The 21,031-nt window shown below is 41.9% G+C and overlaps 1 protein-coding gene across 1 annotated transcript in view; it reads left to right on the plus strand.

The window, feature by feature from the left end:
- The first annotated feature begins 6,695 nt into the window (after positions 1–6,695).
- The window catches only part of zcchc7 (zinc finger, CCHC domain containing 7), a 198,174-nt gene continuing 183,838 nt past the window's right edge, over positions 6,696–21,031 (plus strand). The window contains exons 1-2 of the mRNA XM_061977031.1: positions 6,696–6,825; positions 17,860–18,422. Of these exons, the coding sequence (XP_061833015.1) occupies positions 17,973–18,422 (450 nt within the window). The 5' untranslated portion in view covers positions 6,696–6,825; positions 17,860–17,972. The remainder of the gene's footprint in view (positions 6,826–17,859; positions 18,423–21,031) is intronic.

Here is a 21,031-nt window from a genome sequence, read left to right on the forward strand (position 1 = left end):
ATGACTTCTACGAGACGGAACCGGCCATTTTGGATACCACGCTTGCGCAACTTTTCAATTCGGACACCGAAGACGAAGAATTCGAAGGATTTACGAATGAAGAATAACTTCAGAAGGTGAGCGCTATGTTTATTTTGTGTGTTGTGACATTAACGTTCGAGCAACATTATGTTACTATTGCTCTACACCATTTTGAATTTTACTATGTTTGTGATTGCACATTTGCGTACATTTTGGGACAGAGTTGTTAGAACGCTGGTTTTCAATATATTATTAAAGTTTGACTGAACTATCTGACTGTTTTTTTGACATTCACTTTAGCGCAGCGTTTTTTTGACATTCACTTTAGCGCAGCGTAGGCGCGGCTTATAGTCCGGGGCGGCTTATTGGTGGACAAAATTATGAAATATGTAATTCATAGAAGGTGCGGCTAATAATCCGGTGCGCCTTATAGTGCGGAAAATACGGTAGCAGAAAAAGCTAGCCACTGGCTCTGGCTCAAACGACGCGACAAGGCTTGGGGAGCAGTATCCAAGTAGATTTTGCTGCAGGGGGTGTCAGGGAGACGTCCCTGTTCACTGCCCCGCCACCGGGAGATGTTCTGGGCTAAGGGGCGAAACATCAATGAGAGGTGGTCCCCAGCTGAAGACCCTGCAGCAAAACCTTTTCTGGTATGCGGTCAGGTTTAGGCCTGCCTCAGGGAAGAGGACGTCCCTGCCATGCACAGTACACCACAGGCACCGGTGGAGGTGCGACAGGCCTAAGGCCCAGCGGCAAGACCACCTTGCTGTAATTAAAAAAAAATATACACACTGCAAGTATATATATAATGTAGTAAAAGACACCTTCATAACAATATGTAATATGTACAATATACACACTGCAAGTATATATATAATGTAGTAACATACACCTTCATAACAATATGTAATATATACAATATATACACTGCAAGTATATATATAATGTAGTAACATACACCTTCATAACAATGTGTAATATATACAATATATACACTGCAAGCAGAGGTGGGTAGTAACGCGCTACATTTACTCCGTTACATCTACTTGAGTAACTTTTGGGATAAATTGTACTTCTAAGAGTAGTTTTAATGCAACATACTTTTACTTTTACTTAAGTATATTTATAGAGAAGGAACGCTACTTTTACTCCGCTACTTTTATCTACATTCAGCTCGCTACTCGCTACTAATTTTTATCGATCTGTTAATGCACGCTTTGTTTGTTTTGGTCTGTCAGACAGACCGTCAAAGTGCCTGCCTTACTGGTGACGTTTCATTTCGTTCCACCAATCAGATGCAGTCACTGGTGACGTTGGACCAATCAAACAGAGCCAGGTGGTCAAATGACCTGACTTAAACAAGTTGAAAAACTTATTCGGGTGTTACCATTTAGTGGTCAATTGTACGGAATGTGTACTGTACTGTGCAATCTACTAATAAAAGTTCCAATCAATCAATCAAAAGTGTGAAGGAAAAAATATACTTTTTTATTTCAACCGCACAAGGACGTTCCTGTCTTCACAATAAAAGTGCCGCTCCATCGCGCCTGCGCTTTCAAAACAAGAGTCTCCGAAAGCCAGCGCAAACAAGCTAGCAAGCTACGGAGTTTGCCGCCAATGTATTTCTTGTAAAGTGTATAAAAACGAATATGGAAGCTGGACAAATAAGATGCCAAAAACCCACTACTTTCATGTGGTATTAGACAGAAAGGAGGAACTTTTCTTCTCCTCCATTTGAAAACGTGGACGTTATCATCACAACTGTCTGATTACAATCAACGCAAGTCATCAGAATCAGGTAATACACCAACTTATATTGTTGTCTTCATGAAAGAAAGGAATCTATATGTTAAACATGCATGTATATTCATTAAAACACCTTTAACATGTAAACAAAAACAGCAAAATAAATACATATAAATTATATACTGTATATATCAATGTATATGTATGTGTGTATGTATGTATGTATATATATATATATATATATATATGATATGAGTGTATGTTACTCATCAGTTACTCAGTACTTGAGTAGTTTTTTCACAACATACTTTTTACTTTTACTCAAGTAAATATTTGGGTGACTACTCCTTACTTTTACTTGAGTAATAAATCTCTAAAGTAACAGTACTCTTACTTGAGTACAATTTCTGGCTACTCTACCCACCTCTGACTGCAAGTATATATACGTTTGTATGTAGACCACATTGCTTAGCAGAGTTCAGTGATGCAAATGCATGTCAAGTTGATCAACAGGTTGTATTATTCTCCAGTGCAATAACAGTACTGAAATGAAGGCTCAAAGGGCATTAATGGGAGCTTTAAAAAAGAAAAGAAAAAAAGAAGTAACTAAATAGTTACTTTTCACAGTAACACATTACTTTTTGGTGTTAGTAACTGAGTTAGTAACTGAGTTACTTTCGAAATAAAGTAACTAGTAACTGTAACTAGTTACTGGTTTTCAGTAACCAACCCAACACTGAATATAATTCACTTCACATATTTAAGGACAAACTTGCAATAAGAAACTTATGTTTAATGTACCGTAAGATTTGTTGTTAAAATAAAGCCAATAATGCAATTTTTTGTGGTCCCCTTTATTTAGAAAAGTACCGAAAAGTACCGAAACACATTTTGGTGCCTTACCGGTACCAAAATATTGGTATCGGGACAACATTATGTCATAAAAATATTTTTTTTATATGCTGGTAGTTTGTGTCAGCGCTGCAAAAACACACACACATTACATATCAACATGTAAACATATACACTTGAATAAAAACAACTCAATTAAAATGTTAACATATGTTTCCATGGCAACCAACGAACGAGATTTCCCTATAGAATCTCCTCTCTGGTCAACAAAAGCACCATGAAGATTGTAGCGGGAACTCTCGTTCGACCCTTTTTTGATTACGCATGCACCTCCTGGTACCCTAGCACCTCCAAACCCTCAAATCTAGACTCCGAACATCCCACAACAAGTTAGTCAGATTACTTCTAGACCTCCACCCCAGGTCACACCTCACTCCTACCCACTTCTCCAAAGTGGGCTGGCTCAGGGTGGAGGACAGAGTAACACAACTTGCACTGAGCCTAGTCTATAAAACCCGCTACACCTCCCTGATACCGAAGTACATGTCAAACTATTTCCTTAATGACCGCCATAACCACAACACCAGGGAGAGCTCCACTAACCACGTTAAACCCAGATTCCAATCTAACAAAGGTCTTAACTCATTCTCTTTCTATGCCACATCAATATGGAATGCACTCCCAACAGGTGTAAAAGAAAGGACATCTCTATCCTCCTTTAAAACCGCACTAAAACAACACCTCCAGTCAACCTCAACCCTTGACTAACACCCTCCCCCTTCCACATCCCACCTCCCCGGATTGTAAATAACCAAATATAGATAATGAAATGTAGATACTTATTCTTATGCTTTCTGAACTCTCTCTATGTCCACTACTTGCTGTACATATCCTACCAAGTCAGTCCTACACGGTTCCAATGTCCATTTCTCTGATTGATATCAATCAAACCTAACCGCCCACCCCCTCCACATCCCACACCCCGGATTGTAAATAATGTAAATAATTCAATGTGATTATCTTGTGTGATGACTGTATTATGATGATAGTATATATTTGTATCATGAATCAATTTAAGTGGACCCCGACTTAAACAAGTTGAAAAACTTATTGGGTTGTTACCATTGAATGGTCAAGTGTACGGAATATGTACTGCACTGTGCAATCTACTAATAAAAGTTTCAATCAATCAATCAATCAATTAATCAATCAATCAATCAATCAATTCACTTATTTAAAGACAAACTTGCAATAAGAAACTTATGTTTAATGTACCGTAAGATTTGTTGTTAAAATAAAGCCAATAATGCAGTTTTTTGTGGTCCCCTTTATTTAGAAAAGTACCGAAACACATTTTGGTACCTTACCGGTACCAAAACATTGGTATCGGGCCAACATTGATTGATTGAAACTTGTATTAGTAGATTGCACAGTGCAGTACATATTCCGTACAATTGACCACTAAATGGTAACACCCCAATAAGTTTTTCAACTTGTTTAAGTCCACGTTAATCAATTCATGGTAACACTATGTCATAAAAAAAAAAGTTTTATATGCTGGTAGTTTATGTGTCAGCTCTGCAAACACACACACACACACACCAGTGACGTGCGGTCACTGGAGGTGAGGCGGGGCCTCACCTGCCATCATGGAAAGAAAAAAAAAGTAAAAAGAAAAAAAAAAAATTAAATTGTTATATAAATGATAAATGGGTTGTACTTGTATAGCGCTTTTCTACCTTCAAGGTACTCAAAGCGCTTTGACACTACTTCCACATTTACCCATTCACACACACATTCACACACTGATGGAGGGAGCTGCCATGCAAGGCGCTACCAGCACCCATCAGGAGCAAGGGTGAAGTGTCTTGCTCAGGACACAACGGACATGACGAGGTTGGTACTAGGTGGGGATTGAACCAGGGACCCTCGGGTCGCGCACGGCCACTCTTCCACTGCGCCACGCCGTATCCAGTGATTATACTATAAAGTTATTTTCCATTTAACTTCACCAGTTTTAGATTATTTTTATTCAAAATCGCTGAATTTTCACATTTGCCGTTCAAATATTGAGAAGAGACGGTGCGGTGATCAGCAGCCAGTTGAGGCACGTCACTCAGTGCCTCAACATGGATTGCGGACTCGGCTAACTGCTGGCCTGCTGTGCAGTGAGACTGTATTGCTATATGAATTATATTATACATTTCCATAGTTTAGTTAGCTGAGGTATATAATGTACAATGTATTTTGTCAACAACTGTATGTGTGTAAAGTATTTCTTGTGCTGAGCAATCATAAAACTGCTGCGAAGACGCACTGGCTGAGGCTCGCGTAACCCCGCCTCCTTGTGCCGGTTATTGCACCTCCGCTGCAGACTGCACCCCCCGACGGGAGCGCCACACCAACCAAAGCCCACACCCAAACCCTCCATGTGCAAGACCGAATCCACCCAAAAAAAGTCACTTAACAAGAAGCCAAAAAGTGCAAAAACAACAATGCTCGCGCCGGAGGAGCCGTGAACGACTGCAGGGACACAACATTAGGTACACCTGCAGACTGCAGCACGGATTTCATATTTCATTCATTCACAACTCCTCCAACACGAACACCACTGTTCCCGCACTTATAAGTAAATAATATATATATATAATAACGTTTTTTTTTATTAAATGTGCTTTTTTGTGTGCTACAGTTTGTATGTGTAAAGTTAAAGTTAAGTTAAAGTACCAATGATTGTCACACACACACTAGGTGTGGTGAAATGTGTCCTCTGCATTTTCCCTGCGATGTGAGGGGAGCAGTGGGCAGCAGCGGCGCCGCGCCCGGGAATAATTGTTGGTGATTTAACCCCCAATTCCAACCCTTGATGCTGAGTGCCAAGCAGGGAAGAATGCTGGTATGAGCTTTTAAACATAACCCGTTAACTGCTGCCAATCAAATGGTGAATAAGACACTCTTTAGGGTTCATAGGTTTGTAAATCTGACTGTGATGAAGTCAGTGCCTCACCAGTCATCAACCTCACCGCATGTCACTGACACACACACATTACCATACTTGCCAACCCTCCCGAATTTTCCGGGAGACTCCCGAAATTCAGCGCCTCACCCGAAAAACTCCCGGGACAAATATTCTCCTGAAAATCTCCCGATTTTCAGCCGGAGCTGGAAGCCACGCCCCCTCCAGCTCCATGCGGACCTGAGTGAGGACAGCCTTTTTTCGTGACGGGAGGACAACAGGGTGACAAGAACTAAATCATCCAGACTACAGATAAATTGTATTATTATGTTTATTTTACCTAAAAATAAATATATTTATTAATTAAAAAAAATAAAATAAAAATAATGCATTTTTAGTATATTTTGCTAAAAACATCAAAATTAATTTTTTATAAAAAGTATTTTTATTTGTATTTTTTCGTGACTCCTTATTACATCCAGCCATAGAATTATACACTAAAATACATATTACATATCAACATGTAAACATATACACTTGAATAAAAACAACTAAATTAAAATGTTAACAAATGTTTCCGTGGCACAACCCCGGATTATTAATAATCAAATGTAAATAATCAAATGTAGATACTTTTTCTTATGCTCTCTCTCTCTCTCTCTCTCTCTATGTCCACTACTTGCTGTACATATCCTACCAAGTCAGTCCTACACTGTTTCAATGTCCATTTCTGTGTTCTCAATTGTTGATGACTGAAGTGATGATAACAACCAAACCTACCCCACCCCCACCCCTCCACATCCCACACCCTGGATTGTAAAATAATGTATATAATTCAATGTATATACTCTGACGATTATCTTGTGTGATGACTGTATTATGATGATAGTATATATCTGTATCATGAATTAGTGGACCCCGACTTAAACAAGTTGAAAAACTTATTGAGGTGTTACCATTTAGTGGTCAATTGTACGGAATACGTACTTCACTGTGCAATCTACTAATAAATGTCTCAATCAAAAATCAATCAAACCTCTCTGTTATGAGTGTTGGTCGAGTCGAGCGGAAACGTTATGGTTGGCCAACTTGTTATTCCGCCGATCAAACCCCGGAAGTTCCTCGCCGTGTGTCTCCCTCCTCAGCTGCTCGGAACGTTTTGGTTGGCCAACTTGTTTTCCTGCCGAACAAACCCGGAAGTTCCTCGCCGGACTAGTTTTGGAGCACATCATCGGTCTGGGCTTTTTAAGGTAAGATCGTGAACGGAGATCGTAAACATTTAACAAAGTCGGGCACTTTATAAAAAAACAAAAACAAACAGCTGTTGTTTCCTTCCTTCCGTGTGCTCGTGTTTTTTGTTTGTTTACATCCTGCCGTGCTCCTGGGACCACGTGGGCACGCACATGCTAGCTACATTTCATCCGTTTATTTTCCGGTCGAAAGTCGTAACGTGCGTTTTATTAATAAAGTGTGGCGTTGTTTAGTGTACTCAAGCAAAGCTGCTTATAGAGAGAGCGAATGTGTGCCATGATGCATATGCCGGCGAGTTAGCATGTGGCTAGCTCCCGGCTACTTTCACAATACATACACGTGTGTTAGAGCAGGGATTCCCAACCACTGTGCCGCGACACACTAGGGAAATTATGCAACTTCACCTAATTGGTCCCAACATTTTTTTTTGCAAATCCATCCATCCATCCATCCATCTTCTTCCGCTTATCCGAGGTCGGGTCGCGGGGGCAGCAACCGAAGCAGGGAAGCCCAGACTTCCCTCTCCCCAGCCACTTCGTCCAGCTCTTCCTGTGGGACCCCGAGGCGTTCCCAGGCCAGCCGGGAGACATAGTCTTCCCAACGTGTCCTGGGTCTTCCCCGCGGCCTCCTACCGGTCGGATGTGCCCTCAACACCTCCCTAGGGAGGCGTTCGGGTGGCATCCTGACCAGATGCCCGAACCACCTCATCTGGCACTTTGAGCTCCTCCCGGATGGCAGAGCTTCTCCCCCTATCTCTAAGGGAGAGCCCCGCCAACCGGCGGAGGAAACTCCTTTTGGCCGCTTGTACCCGTGATCTTGTCCTTTCGGTCATAACCCAAAGCTAATGACCATAGGTGAGGATGGGAACGTAGATCGACCGGTAAATTGAGAGCTTTGCCTTCCGGCTCAGCTCCTTCTTCACCACAACGGATCGATACAGCGTCCGCATTACTGAAGACGCCGCACCGATCCGCCTGTCGATCTCACGATCCATTCTTCCCTCACTCGTGAACAAGACTCCGAGGTACTTGAACTCCTCCACTCAAATCAATAATCATAATAATGTGCCGTTTATTATGATTATTAGTGTGCCGTGGGAGATGATCTAATTTCACTTATTTGGGTTAAAAATATTTTTTGCAAACCAGTAATTATAGTCTGCAAATTATGTGTTGTTGTTGAGTGTATGTGCTGTCTAGAGCAGTGTTTTTCAACCACTGTGCCGCGGCACACTAGGGTGCCGTGGGAAATTATGCAACTTCACCTAATTGGTCCAAAAAATATTTTTTGCAAATCAACAATTATAATAATGTGCCGTTGTCTAGTGCAGTGTTTTTCAACCACTGTGCCGCGGCACACTAGTGTGCCGTGAGATACAGTCTGGTGTGCCGTGGGAGATGATCTAAATTCACCTATTTGGGTTAAAAATATTTTTTTGCAAACCAGTAATTATAGTCGGCAAATGATGTGTTGTTGTTGTTGAGTGTCGGTGCTGTCTAGAGCTCGGCAGAGTAACCGTGTAATACTCTTCCATATCAGTAGGTGGCAGCAGGTAGCGAATTGCTTTGTAGATGTCAGAAACAGCAGGAGGCAGTGTGTAGGTAAAAGGGTATCTAATGCGTAAACCAAAAATAAACAAAAGGTGAGTGCCCCTAAGAAAAGGCATTGAAGCTTAGGGAAGGCTATGCAGAACGAAACTAAAACTGAACTGGCTACAGTGTAAACAAAAACAGAATGCTGGACGACAGCAAAGACTTACTGTGGAGCAAAGACGGCGTCCACAATGTACAACTGAACATGACATGACAATCAACAATGTCCCCACAAAGAAGGATAAAAACAGCCGAAATGTTCTTGATTGCTAAAACAAAGTAGATGCGGGAAATATCGCTCAAAGGAAGATATGAAACTGCTGCAGGAAAATACCAAAAAAAGAGAAAAAGCCACCAAAATAGGAGCACAAGACAAGAACTAAAACACTACACACAGGAAAACAGCAAAAAAACTCCAAATAAGTCAGGGTGTGATGTGACAGGTAGTGACAGTACACCTACTTTGAGACAAGAGCTATATTAATGCATGCTTGGTTATGCTTTAAAGTCATATCCAACAATCGCGACAACGACTTTTTACTGTCAACTGAGTTTCGTTTTTTAATGATTTCTGCTGGTGGCGTGCCTCCGCATTTTTTCAATGCAGAAAATGTGCCTTGGCTCAAAAAAGGTTGAAAAACACTGGTCTAGTGCAGTGTTTTTCAACCTTCCTTGGTATCTAAAAGGTATGTAATGCTTAAACCAAAAATGAACAAAAGGCAAGTCCCGCTAGGAAAAGGCACTGAAGCATAGGGGGTGGCTATGCAAAACAAAAGTAAAACTGAACTGGCTACAAAGTCAACAAAAACAGAATGCTGGACGACAGCAAAAACTTACAGCGTGTGGAGCGGAGACGGCGTCCACAAAGTACATCCCGTACATGACATGACAATCAACGATGTCCCCACAAAGAAGGATAGCGTACGCACAACTTAAATAGTCTTGATTGCCAAAACAAAGCAGGTGCGGGCAATGGAACTCAAAGGAAGGCGTGAAGCTGCTACAGGAGAACACCAACGCAGCGCACGACAGAAAGCACTACACACAGGAAACAACAACAAACTCAAAATAAGGCACAACAACCTGGTAGAGTTTTATGTTTTAACCTTTTCTTCCGGTGGTGTGCCTTCGTATTTTTTTTTATGAACAAAATGGGCCTTGGCTCAAAAAAGGTTGAAAAACACTGGTCTAGAGATCGGCAGAGTAACCGTGTAATACTGGTGGTAGCTAATTGCTTTGTAGATGTCGGAAACAGTGGGAGAATTCTACCCTCTAGCAATGATTGAACACTTTTAATGGCGTATCTGTGTATATACTCTGTGTTAATGTGGACTTTTTACTTTCCACAACGACTCTAGTGCTGAATTAAAGCTGGAATTTGGTTTTGTTGGCTGAAAAGTGTATCAGTGGCTTATACAGTCCTGGTCAAAAGTTTACATACACTTGTAAAGAACATAATGTCATAGCTGTCTTGACTTTCCAATCATTTCTACAACTCTTATTTTTTTGTGATAGAGTGATTGGAGGAACACATACTTGTTGGTCACAAAAAACATTCATGAAGTTTGCTTCTTTTATGAATTTATTATGGGTCTACTGAAAATGTGAGCAAACGTGCTGGGTCAAAAGTATACGTACAGCAATGTTAATATTTGTCCCATGGCACGTTTCACTGCAATAAGGCGCTTTTGGTAGCCATCCACAGGCTTCTGCTTGAATTTTTGACCACTCCTCTTGACAAAATTTGTGCAGTTCAGCTAAATGTGTTGGTTTTCTGACATAGACTTGTTTCTTCAGCATTGTCCACACGTTTAAGTCAGGACTTTGGGAAGGCCATTCTAAAACCTTCATTCTAGGATAGGATAGGATAGGACTTTATTGTCATTGCACAAGTTCAACAAAACTGTTTTCAGCACAAACCCGTTCAAGATTAGACAAACAAACAGTGAACAGGGTTACAGAACAGGAACGCTGATGGGTCGCCAAAGGCGCCCCGTAATAGATAAGAAAAAGATAAAACGCTGGGGAAGAAGATGAGTAAAAAAATACAATCTAGACTGGGCTCCTAAGGGGGGCTAGTCTGGACTGGGAAAAAACCTCCATGCAATGCACACATAAACACGTTACATTTAATCACGACAACTCGCAACACAGGGGCGTGGAGTTGGGGCCCTGGAGGTCGACTGCTGCTATGAAGCGCTGCCAGCCGTCTATCACCCCGAGAGGGGAAACAAGCGGTGGTGAAGGCGTGGGGTGGGGGAGAGTGTGTGTGCGTGTATGTGCCCATTGTCTTGGTTGTGATGATGTAATGTTCATAGACTGGGGCCGTTCTGCATGCAAGCAAAAGTTCGACTCCTAGCCTGATTTAGCCATTCCTTTACCACTTTTGACGTGTGTTTGGGGTCATTATCCTGTTGAAACACCCAACTGCGCCCAAGACCCAACCTCCGAGCTGATGATTGTAGGTTGTCCTGAAGAATTTGGAGGTAATCCTCTTTTTTCATTGTCCCATTTACTCTCTGTAAAGCACTAGTTCCACTGGCAGCAAAACAGGCCCAGAGCATAATACTACCACCACCATGCTTGACGGTAGGAATGGTGTTCCTGGGATTAAAGGCCTCACCTTTTCTCCTCCAAACATATTGCTGGGTATTGTGGCCAAACAGCTCCATTTTTGTTTCATCTGACATCACATGGACAAAGATAAGACCTTCTGGAGGAAAATTCTGTGGTCAGATGAAACAAAAATTTACGGAAATGCACGTCCTTTCTGATTTCAATGCGTGAAAACACACAAAAAGTGCGTTAACGCCAACAGTGGTACTATCTTGCCTCTCTGTTTCAGTCAATGAACTCGGTTATCTTTCGCAGCTAGCAGTTTGTAATTTGCTCAACTTCTTCCACATAGCAGCTGCTTAGATTCTTCTTTTTCTCTCCTTTTAATCCCCGTGGACGGCTTGTGACTGCCTAGCGTGGTGTCTCTGCAGGCCGGGGTTATTCTCTGAGGCCAATCATCTGCAGCCATCATGGTGCAGATATGCTGGACTAGACAGGGCAATGGTCCGGGCCCTGTACCATGACCGTGTGACCCGCACGGTGCACACACACAGGGGAGATTGTGCAAATAAACTTCCAACATAATTATCAACAGTTGGCACCAGACTTGTTCTTGGGCTGCCTTGCTGTTTCTTGCCATTAAAGCCTAAAAAAAACTTTTTTTTAAACGCAAGAGTAGAAATGGACGATGTTCTTTCTCCGTTTTGTTTACAAGCCCTCATGGATTTCAGAATGAAGGCCAAAACTTTGTTCCGTCGTATAATTGGTCGATTTCCAAGCACTTGTTGAAAGCTTTATAGATAATTGTTCAAATAGTTTTATACTGTGGCCATTGAAAAAGGCAACAGGATGTTGCCAGAACCAGCTGCTGATAACTCTGCATTTTGTGAGATTTTACACAAAAAGTCAATTACCGTATTTTTCTAACTATAAGGCGCACTTAAAATTCTTTTATGTTGTCAAAACTCGACTGTGCGCCTTATAACCCGGTGCGCCTAATGTAAAGTTAAAGTACCAATGACTGTTGGTGAATTGTGTCCTCTGCATTTGACCCATCCCCTTGTTCACCCCCTGGGAGGTGAGGGGAGCAGTGGGCAGCAGCGGTGGCCACGCCCGGGAATCATTTTTTGGTGATTTAACCCCCAATTCCATCCCTTGATGCTGGGTGCCAAGCAGGGAGGTAATGGCTCCCATTTTTATAGTCTTTGGTATGACTCGGCCGGGGTTTGAACTCACGACCTACCATTCTCAGGGCTTACACTCTGAGTAATCGGAGGAATCATTTTGTTTGTTGTCGCTGACCTCGAAGCAATTTTATATGGTGAAATGATAAGTGTGACAAGTAGATGGCAGTCACACATACGAGATACGTTTAGACTGCAATTGGACTCGAGTAAACAACACCAAAAGATTTTATGTTTCATTGAAAATATAGAACCCGCACTGTTTGATGGATTGTACTGTGCTTCAACTAGGGATGTCACGATCCAGGTTTTTGCACTTCCGATCCGATACCGATATTGTTTTTGCACTTCCGATCCGATACCGATACTGACCGATACCGATACTGACCGATACTGGCCTATCCGAGCATGTATTAAAGTTTAAAGTTATTTAGCCTACTTAGTTGTCAGAATCATGTTGAAAAGGGTTTTAGTACTCTTGATAACAACTAGCCAGCTGAATTAGGGGAGTTTGAATAATACACAATGGTTGGTAACAAGAAACTGACCTGTTTATTCAAGGATAAACACAAAATAGACAAAATTATACATGACAAACAGAAATGGCATCATTGAACTAGGGCTTGGCGATATGGCCTTTTTTTAATATTGCGATATTTTAAGTCCATATTGCGATACACGATATATATCTCGATATTTTGCCTCGGCCTTGAATGAACACTTGATGCATATAATCACAGCAGTATGATGATTCTATGTGTTTTGATTGATTGATTGAGACTTTTATTAGTAGGTTGCACAGTGAATTAAGTACATATTCCGTACAATTGACCACTAAATGGTAACACCCCAATAAGTTTTTCAACTTGTTTAAGTCGGGGTCCACTTAAATTGATTCATGATACAGATATATACTATCAGATATATACTATCATCATAATACAGTCATCACACAAGATAATCACATTTAATTATTTACATTATTTATAATCCGGGGTGTGGAGGGGGGCGCCTGATGTAAGTGTCAAAAAGACAGCCAAAAGAGTTTGATATGAGAATAAATCTAAAGTTAAAATATAGGGTAGAAATGCACCCATTTGCAGGAAATGTAGTCTTGATTTTCAAAATGTTCTTTCAATGCTTGCATGTCTACATTAAAACATTCTTCTTCATACTGCATTAATATATGCTACTTTTAAACTTTCATGCAGAGAAGGAAATCACAACTAAAAAAATCACACATTTTTTCATACGGTGTTGATGTGGAAATTTTTGCCTCGGCATTTTGATGGTGTGGACGTGTGGCACCGAATGGAGATAAGCGTCTCGACAAACGTTACAATATTTGAACAATGATGACGAAAACTGTTTTCTCTGTCATGTTCGTGTGTCGAAAATTGTTATGCGCTTATTTTTTTATTTGATTTTGTGCGTGGCATAGATTTGCCGTGCGCAGAGGACGCTTGAGCAGGCGCGCACCTTAGCGGCTGCGCTAGCATCACAGCTAACGTTAGCCATGCTGCTACCTCTCTGCTCGGGGAGAGCGTATACGTATGTGACGTATGACGTGACAGTATGTGACGTGTGTAAGAAGGTGCGCTTGCTGTCTGTGAGAGGGAGACACAGGAAAGAGTGAGAAGAGCCTGTAGTGCAATGCCAGCAGCTAAAAGCAACTGCGTGAGAATCCACAGACCTGTGGATGTGTTGAAGGTGTGCTGGAAAATGCGGAACGGAAATAGGGAGCAGCAGAAAAGTGGAATGTATTATTTAAATCTGTGCGTTGGAAAACACGGACCAGAGTTTTTTTTAAACTGGATCTGGATCGGCATTTTCCCATGCCTTGCCAATACGCATTTTTGGCAAATATCGGCGGCCGATCCGATCCAAATATCGGATCGGGACATCCCTAGCTTCAACATAGGAGTATTATTATGGTGTGTGTATAAGGTAAGACATATTATTTGGCGTTTAGTTTCGCAATATTATGCAAAAGAGACTTTTCTTACCTTCTGGTACCTGCTGATCTGTATTTGGGATCTGCATAAGTCCTGAAAATTTGCGCGCGTCCGGCTTTGTAGTCCGTGCCGACACCGTAGTCGATAAGCTTCTTCTTTTTCTCTATCTTCTCGTTATGGGACATTCATCCTCCGCTGTTGCCATTTCTAATATAAAGTAGTGTAAAGTTCTTACTTATATCAGTCAGTAAACTCGTTATGAAAGCGCTAAAACATACCGGTATAGTGAGTTTACATTATTCACCCAAGGAACTTTAGTTATTAGAGAGTTCCAGTCGGACGGTTTTTCAAGGGACACATTTCCGGCGTCGTGAGCCACTGGTGAGGAAATGCTGCTCCGTTATTGATTGAAGTAAAGTCTGAATGTCATTAAAACAGTTAGCTCCATCTTTTGACACTTCTTCCACTCCCGTCCTTGCACGCTACACCGCTACAACAAAGATGACGGGTGAGAAGACGCTGCCGAAGGTGAGCCACGTAAATAAGACCGCCCACAAAACGGCGCATCCTGAAGCGACTGTCAGAAAGCGGCTTGAAGATGGTCTGTAAAACATCATCTATGCAACATTTTGACCAAAGAACCACCATTACATGATATGTAGACCACAAGGAAGTCTTTTACATTCAGAAAAAAATAAATAATAATATGACTCCTTTAGATAGATAGTACTTTATTGATTCCTTCAGGAGAGTTCCCTCAGGAAAATTAAAATTACAGCAGCAGTGTGCAGAATTGATATATAATTTAAAAAGTAAATAATAAATAATGGGGGTATATGTTATTGTTTTGCATCGCCTGTCATCCGAGTATCCCCCCTAACCCCCAGAGAGGAGTTGTACAGTCTGATGTAGGGCTGGGCGATATATGGAATATACTCAATATACTGCGGGTTTGTCTCTGTGCGATATAGAAAATGACTATATCGTGATATTGGAGTATAAGTTCTCACGCAGTTGCTTTTAGCTGCGGGCATTACACTACATGCTCTTCTCATTATTTGTTGTGTCTCCTTCTCACAGAGACATAAAACAAGCGCACCTTCTTACATACGTCACATACTGTCGCGCGTGCAACGTCATACCCTCTCGCTGAGCAGAGAGGTAGCGACATGGGTAACGTTAGCTGTGATGCTAGCAGAGCGGTGCGAGTGGTAATACGAGAGAGTGCGAATGTGGTAACAAATGGAGGAAGAATTAATTCCCAAGAAAAACAGCACCGGGTCCATCGTCTGGCGGTGGTTTGGCTTCAAGCGGGAAGATGCTGAACAGACAACCGTAATATGTCATGTATGCGGCAAAAGTGTTGCTACAAAAAGTAGCATTATTTGAAAAGTCACCCGCTAGAGAATGAGGAGTGCTTGAAACTCCGCATGTCAACATCTCCGTTCGGTGCCACACCAACAAAATGTCGAAGCAACCATTTCCAGATCAACACCGTATGAAAAAAATAGTCAACAACACAAGGAGATAATGTCCGCAGGAACCTACCACATAGAGAAGGACATACACTATTTGATTTCCTATTATGCAGCTCATTTTTATTTGACACTTATTGAAATATCTTGTGTGACATTATGCACTTTATTTGTTTTAAACTATTGTAGTGGCGTTCTGTACAAAAAGTGCACTTTAATTTAGTGTTGTTTTGATATGTCATCTTAGTGACATCATGCACTAAAGTGCACTAATAGCTTGTTTTAAAATGTCTGATAATCTTGCACTTTCTGTTTTGAAATGACATGAATGTTTGTGCCACTGCTTAATAATTGTTTAGTAAAAACACTTTTGCTAAATTGACTTAGTTGTAATTTCCCTCTCTGCGTGAAAGTTTAAAAGTAGCATATATTAATGCAGTATGAAGAATAATTTTTTAATGACACAGAATCATCATACTGCTGTGATTATATGCATCAAGTGTTCATTCAAAGCTAAGGCAAAATATCGAGATATATATCGTGTATCGTGACGTGGCCTAAAAATATCGAGAGATTAATAAAAGGCCATATCGCCCAGCCCTTGTCTGATGGCGTGTGGGACAAAAGAGATGTGCCTTATAATCCGGTGCGCCTATTGTATGAAAATAGACCTGACTAGACCCGCTCATCGGCAGTGCACCTTATAATCCGGTGCGCCCTATGGTCCGAAAAATACGGTATATGTAATATACAGGGCTCGAAAGGGCCTGTACTTTTTAGAGGCGGTATAGTACCGAATATGATTTATTAGTAATGCGATACTATACTAATACCGGTATACCGTACAACCCTAATTGCTATATAGATTTTAGGCCTGGATGTTAAAGGGGAACATTATCACAATTTCAGAAGGGTTAAAACCATTAAAAATCAGTTCCCAGTGGCTTATTGTATTTTTCAAAGTTTTTTTCAAAATTTTACCCATCACGCAATATCCCTAAAAAAAGCTTCAAAGTGTCTGATTTTAACCATCGTTATAAACACCCGTCCATTTTCCTGTGACGTCACATAGTGAAGCCAACACAAACAAACATGGCGGAAAGAACAGCAAGCTATAGCGACATTAGCTCGGATTCAGACTCGGATTTCAGCGGCTTAAGCGATTCAACAGATTACGCATGTATTGAAACGGATGGTTGTAGTGTGGAGGCAGGTAGCGAAAACGAAATTGAAGAAGAAACTGAAGCTATTGAGCCATATCGGTTTGAACCGTATGCAAGCGAAAACGACACGACAGCCAGCGACACGGGAGAAAGCGAGGACGAATTCGGCGATCGCCTTCTAACCAACGATTGGTATGTGTTTGTTTGGCATTAAAGGAAACTAACAACTATGAACTAGGTTTACAGCATATGAAATACATTTGGCAACAACATGCACTTTGAGAGTGCAGACAGCCCAATTTTCATCAATTAATATATTCTGTAGACATACCCTCATCCGCGCTCTTTTCCTGAAAGCTGATCCGTCCAGTTTTGGAGTTGATGTCAGCAGGCCAGGGAAGCTAGGGTCGATATTCTTCGGTGGCATAAGGGACGGTGTGAGCCAAGACATCCAGGGGGTTTAGTTCGCTCGTCTGCGGGAACAAACTGCCGCCATTGCTTGCCGTGCTACTGAGGTCCTTTGTCCCTGAATTGCTCACACACTCCGGCAGATTCAATGGGGGTCTGGCGGCAGATTTCTTTGACTTTATCGTTGGAAATGCATCTGCTTTGAGTGTCGCAGGATATCCACACATTCTTGCCATCTCTGTCGTAGCATAGCTTTCGTCTGTAAAGTGTGCGGAACAAACGTCCAATTTCTTGCCACTTTCGCATCTTTGGGCCACTGGTGCAACTTGAATCCGTCCCTGTTCGTGTTGTTACACCCTCCGACAACACACCGACGAGGCATGATGTCTCCAAGGTACGGAAAACAGTCGAAAAAACGGAAAATAACAGAGCTGATTTGACTCGGTGTTTGAGAAAATGGCGGCTTGCTTCCCGATGTGACGTCACAACGTGACGAGAGCGAATATTAGAAAGGCGTTTAATTTGCCAAAATTCACCCATTTAGAGTTCGGAAATCGGTTAAAAAAATATATGGTCTTTTTTCTGCAACATCAAGGTATATATTGACGCTTACATAGGTCTGGTGATAATGTTCCCTTTTAAGTTTTGGTGGATCCTTCCTGTTGTGATATAATTATTCTGTGTTCATTCCTGTCTTCAGATTCGCCCACGGAGGTCACCGCTTCCCCAGCTGTGATAGTTGTTCATATCAGAGGCCCGGGCAGCGTGCATGTCTGCACATGTGCATCTGATCTGGCTGGTTCCCTGTGGAGAATGTTCTGCAGCTATCAGGACCGGCAGGAGTTTGAGGACGATCTCTACCGGGGAGACGGTGAGGAGTCCCAGGCGTCCGAGGCCTCCAGCGATTTGGAGTTCCGCCTCTACGGTCAGCTCCACTACTCTTCCAAGGAGCAAGATGGAGAGCTTCATGTGTCCGAAAAGGCCGCAGAGACTGTTGTCACCGGGAAAGTTCCAAACTCTGCGCCATCTTCTGAAACAGTCAAGCACAAGAGTAAAAAAGGTGTCAAACAGAAGAAGAAAAGGGGAGTACCTCAAGTTCCAAGACTGTCGCCGTTTGAGGAGGTCGTGGTCATTTACTCCAGCCCCGAAGTTATCACCCTTTCTGACAGTGACAGCTCTGATGATGATGATGATGACAATGGTGTTTGTGCCCTGAAGGGTAGCGGGAAACCTCGAAAGCAAACGCCCACCTCAGACCAGCAGGTAGATTTTCACAGTTCTGCATTATATTGACAAACGCTGACTTCTGTGGATCACATGTTGTAAACGACGTTTGTGGGTGGGGCTAGGGCTGGGCGATATGGCCTTTTATTAATATCTCGATATTTTTAGGCCACGTCACGATACACGATATATATCTCCATATTTTGCCTTAGCCTTGAATGAACACTTGATGCATATAATCACAGCAGTATGATGATTCTATGTGTCTACATTAACACATTCTTCTTCATACTGCATTAATATAAGCTCATTTTAAACTTTCATGCAGAGAGGGAAATCACAACTACCGTATTTTTCGGACTATAAGTCGCATTTTTTTTCATAGTTTGGCCGGAGGTGCGACTTATACTCAGGAGCGACTTATGTGTGAAATTATTAACACATTACCGTAAAATATCAAATAATATTATTTAGCTCATTCACGTAAGAGACTAGACCAGGGGTCGGCAACCTTTTTCCAGTCAAAGAGCCATTTTGACCAGTTTCATAATATTTAGATAACAATGAGAGCCGCAAAATTATTTTGAAATTTTAAATGGAATAACACTGCATGCAAAGGTTTTTTTTTGCTATGTATAAACCAGGGGTCTCAGACACCCTGCCCACACCTTTATATGGAATTTGAAAGCTGGTGCGGTACGCAAGTTTTAAATGAATGGCGCTAGACAATGTCATGCGTTCCGTGATGGTACAGCATATAGCACCCACTACAACCAGCGTGCCTAATCAGACACACGTTGTATGGGACTTTCGCTTGCTCACGTAGGTAACAGCAAGGCATACTTAGTCAACAACCACACAGGTTACACTGACGGTGGCAGTATAAAAAAAACTTTAACACTCTTACTAATAATGCGCCACACTGTGAACCCACACCAAACAAGAATGACAAACACATTTCGGGAGAACATCTGCACCGTAACACAACATAAACACAACAGGACAAATACCCAGAATCCCATGCAGCCCTAACTCTTCCGGGATACATTACACACCCCCGCTACCAAACCCCGCCCACCTCAACCGACTCACAGAGAGGGGGGGGGGGTTGATGTGTGAGGGAGCAGGGTTGGGGTGGGGGCGGGGTTTGGTCGTAGCGGGGGTGTATAATGTAGCCCGGAAGAGTCAGGGCTGCATGGGATTCTGGGTGTTTGTTCTATTGTGTTTATGTTGTGTTGAGGTGCAAATGTTCTCCCAAAATGTGTTTGTCATTCTTGTTTGGTTTTGGTTCAAAGTGTGGCGCATTATTAGTAAGAGTGTTAAAGTTGTTTTATATGGTCACCGTCAGTGTTACCTGTGTGGCTGTTGACCAAGTATGCCTTGCTGTCTCTTACGTGTGCAAGCAGAAGATGTATATTGTATAACAAGTGTTGGGCTGGCATGCTGTTAATACAGATTATAGAGGGCGTCAAATGTTGTACCATCATGGCACACCCTTATTATAGCTGTAGGGGTGAAAATCGTTGAATATTAATCCTGGGAGTTTTCTGCGAGAGGCATTGAAAATCCGGAAGTCTCACGGGAAAATTGGGGGGTTCAGAAAGTAAGCTGCTGAGCCGCATCAGGGTGATCAAAGAGCCGCATGCGGCTCCGGAGCCGCGGGTTGCCGACCCCTGTACTAGACGTATAAGATTTCATGGGATTTGGCGATTAGGAGTGACAGATTGTTTGGTAAACGTATAGCATGTTCTATATGTTATAGTTATTTGAATGACTCTTACCATAATATGTTACGTTAACATACCAGTTGGTTATTTATGCCTCATATAACGTACACTTATTCAGCCTGTTGTTCACTATTCTTGATTTATTTTAAATTACCTTTCAAATGTCTATTCTTGGTGTTGGCTTTTATCAAATAAATTTCCCCAAGAAATGCGACTTATACTCCAGTGCGACTTATATATATTTTTTTCCTTCTTTATTGTGCATTTTCGGCCGGTGCGACTTATACTCTGGAGCGATTTATACTCCGAAAAATACGGTAAGTCAATTTAGCAAAAGAGTATTTATTAAACAGTTATTAAGCAGTGGCACAAACATTCATTTCATTTCAAAACAGAAAGTGCAAGATTGTCAGAGACATTTTAAAACAAGCTATTAGTGCACTTTTGTGCATGATGTCACTAAGATGACATATCAAAACAACACTAAATTAAAGTGCACTTTTTGTACAGAACGCCACTTCTTCTTCTTTTCGTGTCTTTGAAGCATGTGGTTATATGACAGTTTCCCATTTCTTTACACAGTCTTTTGCATTGTTGTTGAACTCTGCGAGATCTTTTAAGCTGCACTGGTTGAGTAGCAGAGGACAGACAAGGCAGTGCTGCATCGTGTGGTCCTCTTCTCCGCATTCGCAGGGGGTTAGGCCGGTTTTGTAGCCCCATCTGGCCATAGCAGCTTTTGATCGCCCTGTTCCTGTTCTCAGGCGGTTAAGTGTCTTCCACTGGACCCATGGTGTTTCTGACCCGGGGGGAAGATCTTCAAAAGGGGGGATTCCCATGTCAATAGGAGGGGGGTCTTTCTCTAATTTTTGTGTCCATAGCTGGAGTCTGGTTTCTTCCCGAGATGTTGTTAGGGGCTGGACA

Source organism: Nerophis lumbriciformis, linkage group LG16, assembly GCF_033978685.3.
Source record: "Nerophis lumbriciformis linkage group LG16, RoL_Nlum_v2.1, whole genome shotgun sequence".
Lineage (NCBI taxonomy): Eukaryota > Metazoa > Chordata > Actinopteri > Syngnathiformes > Syngnathidae > Nerophis > Nerophis lumbriciformis.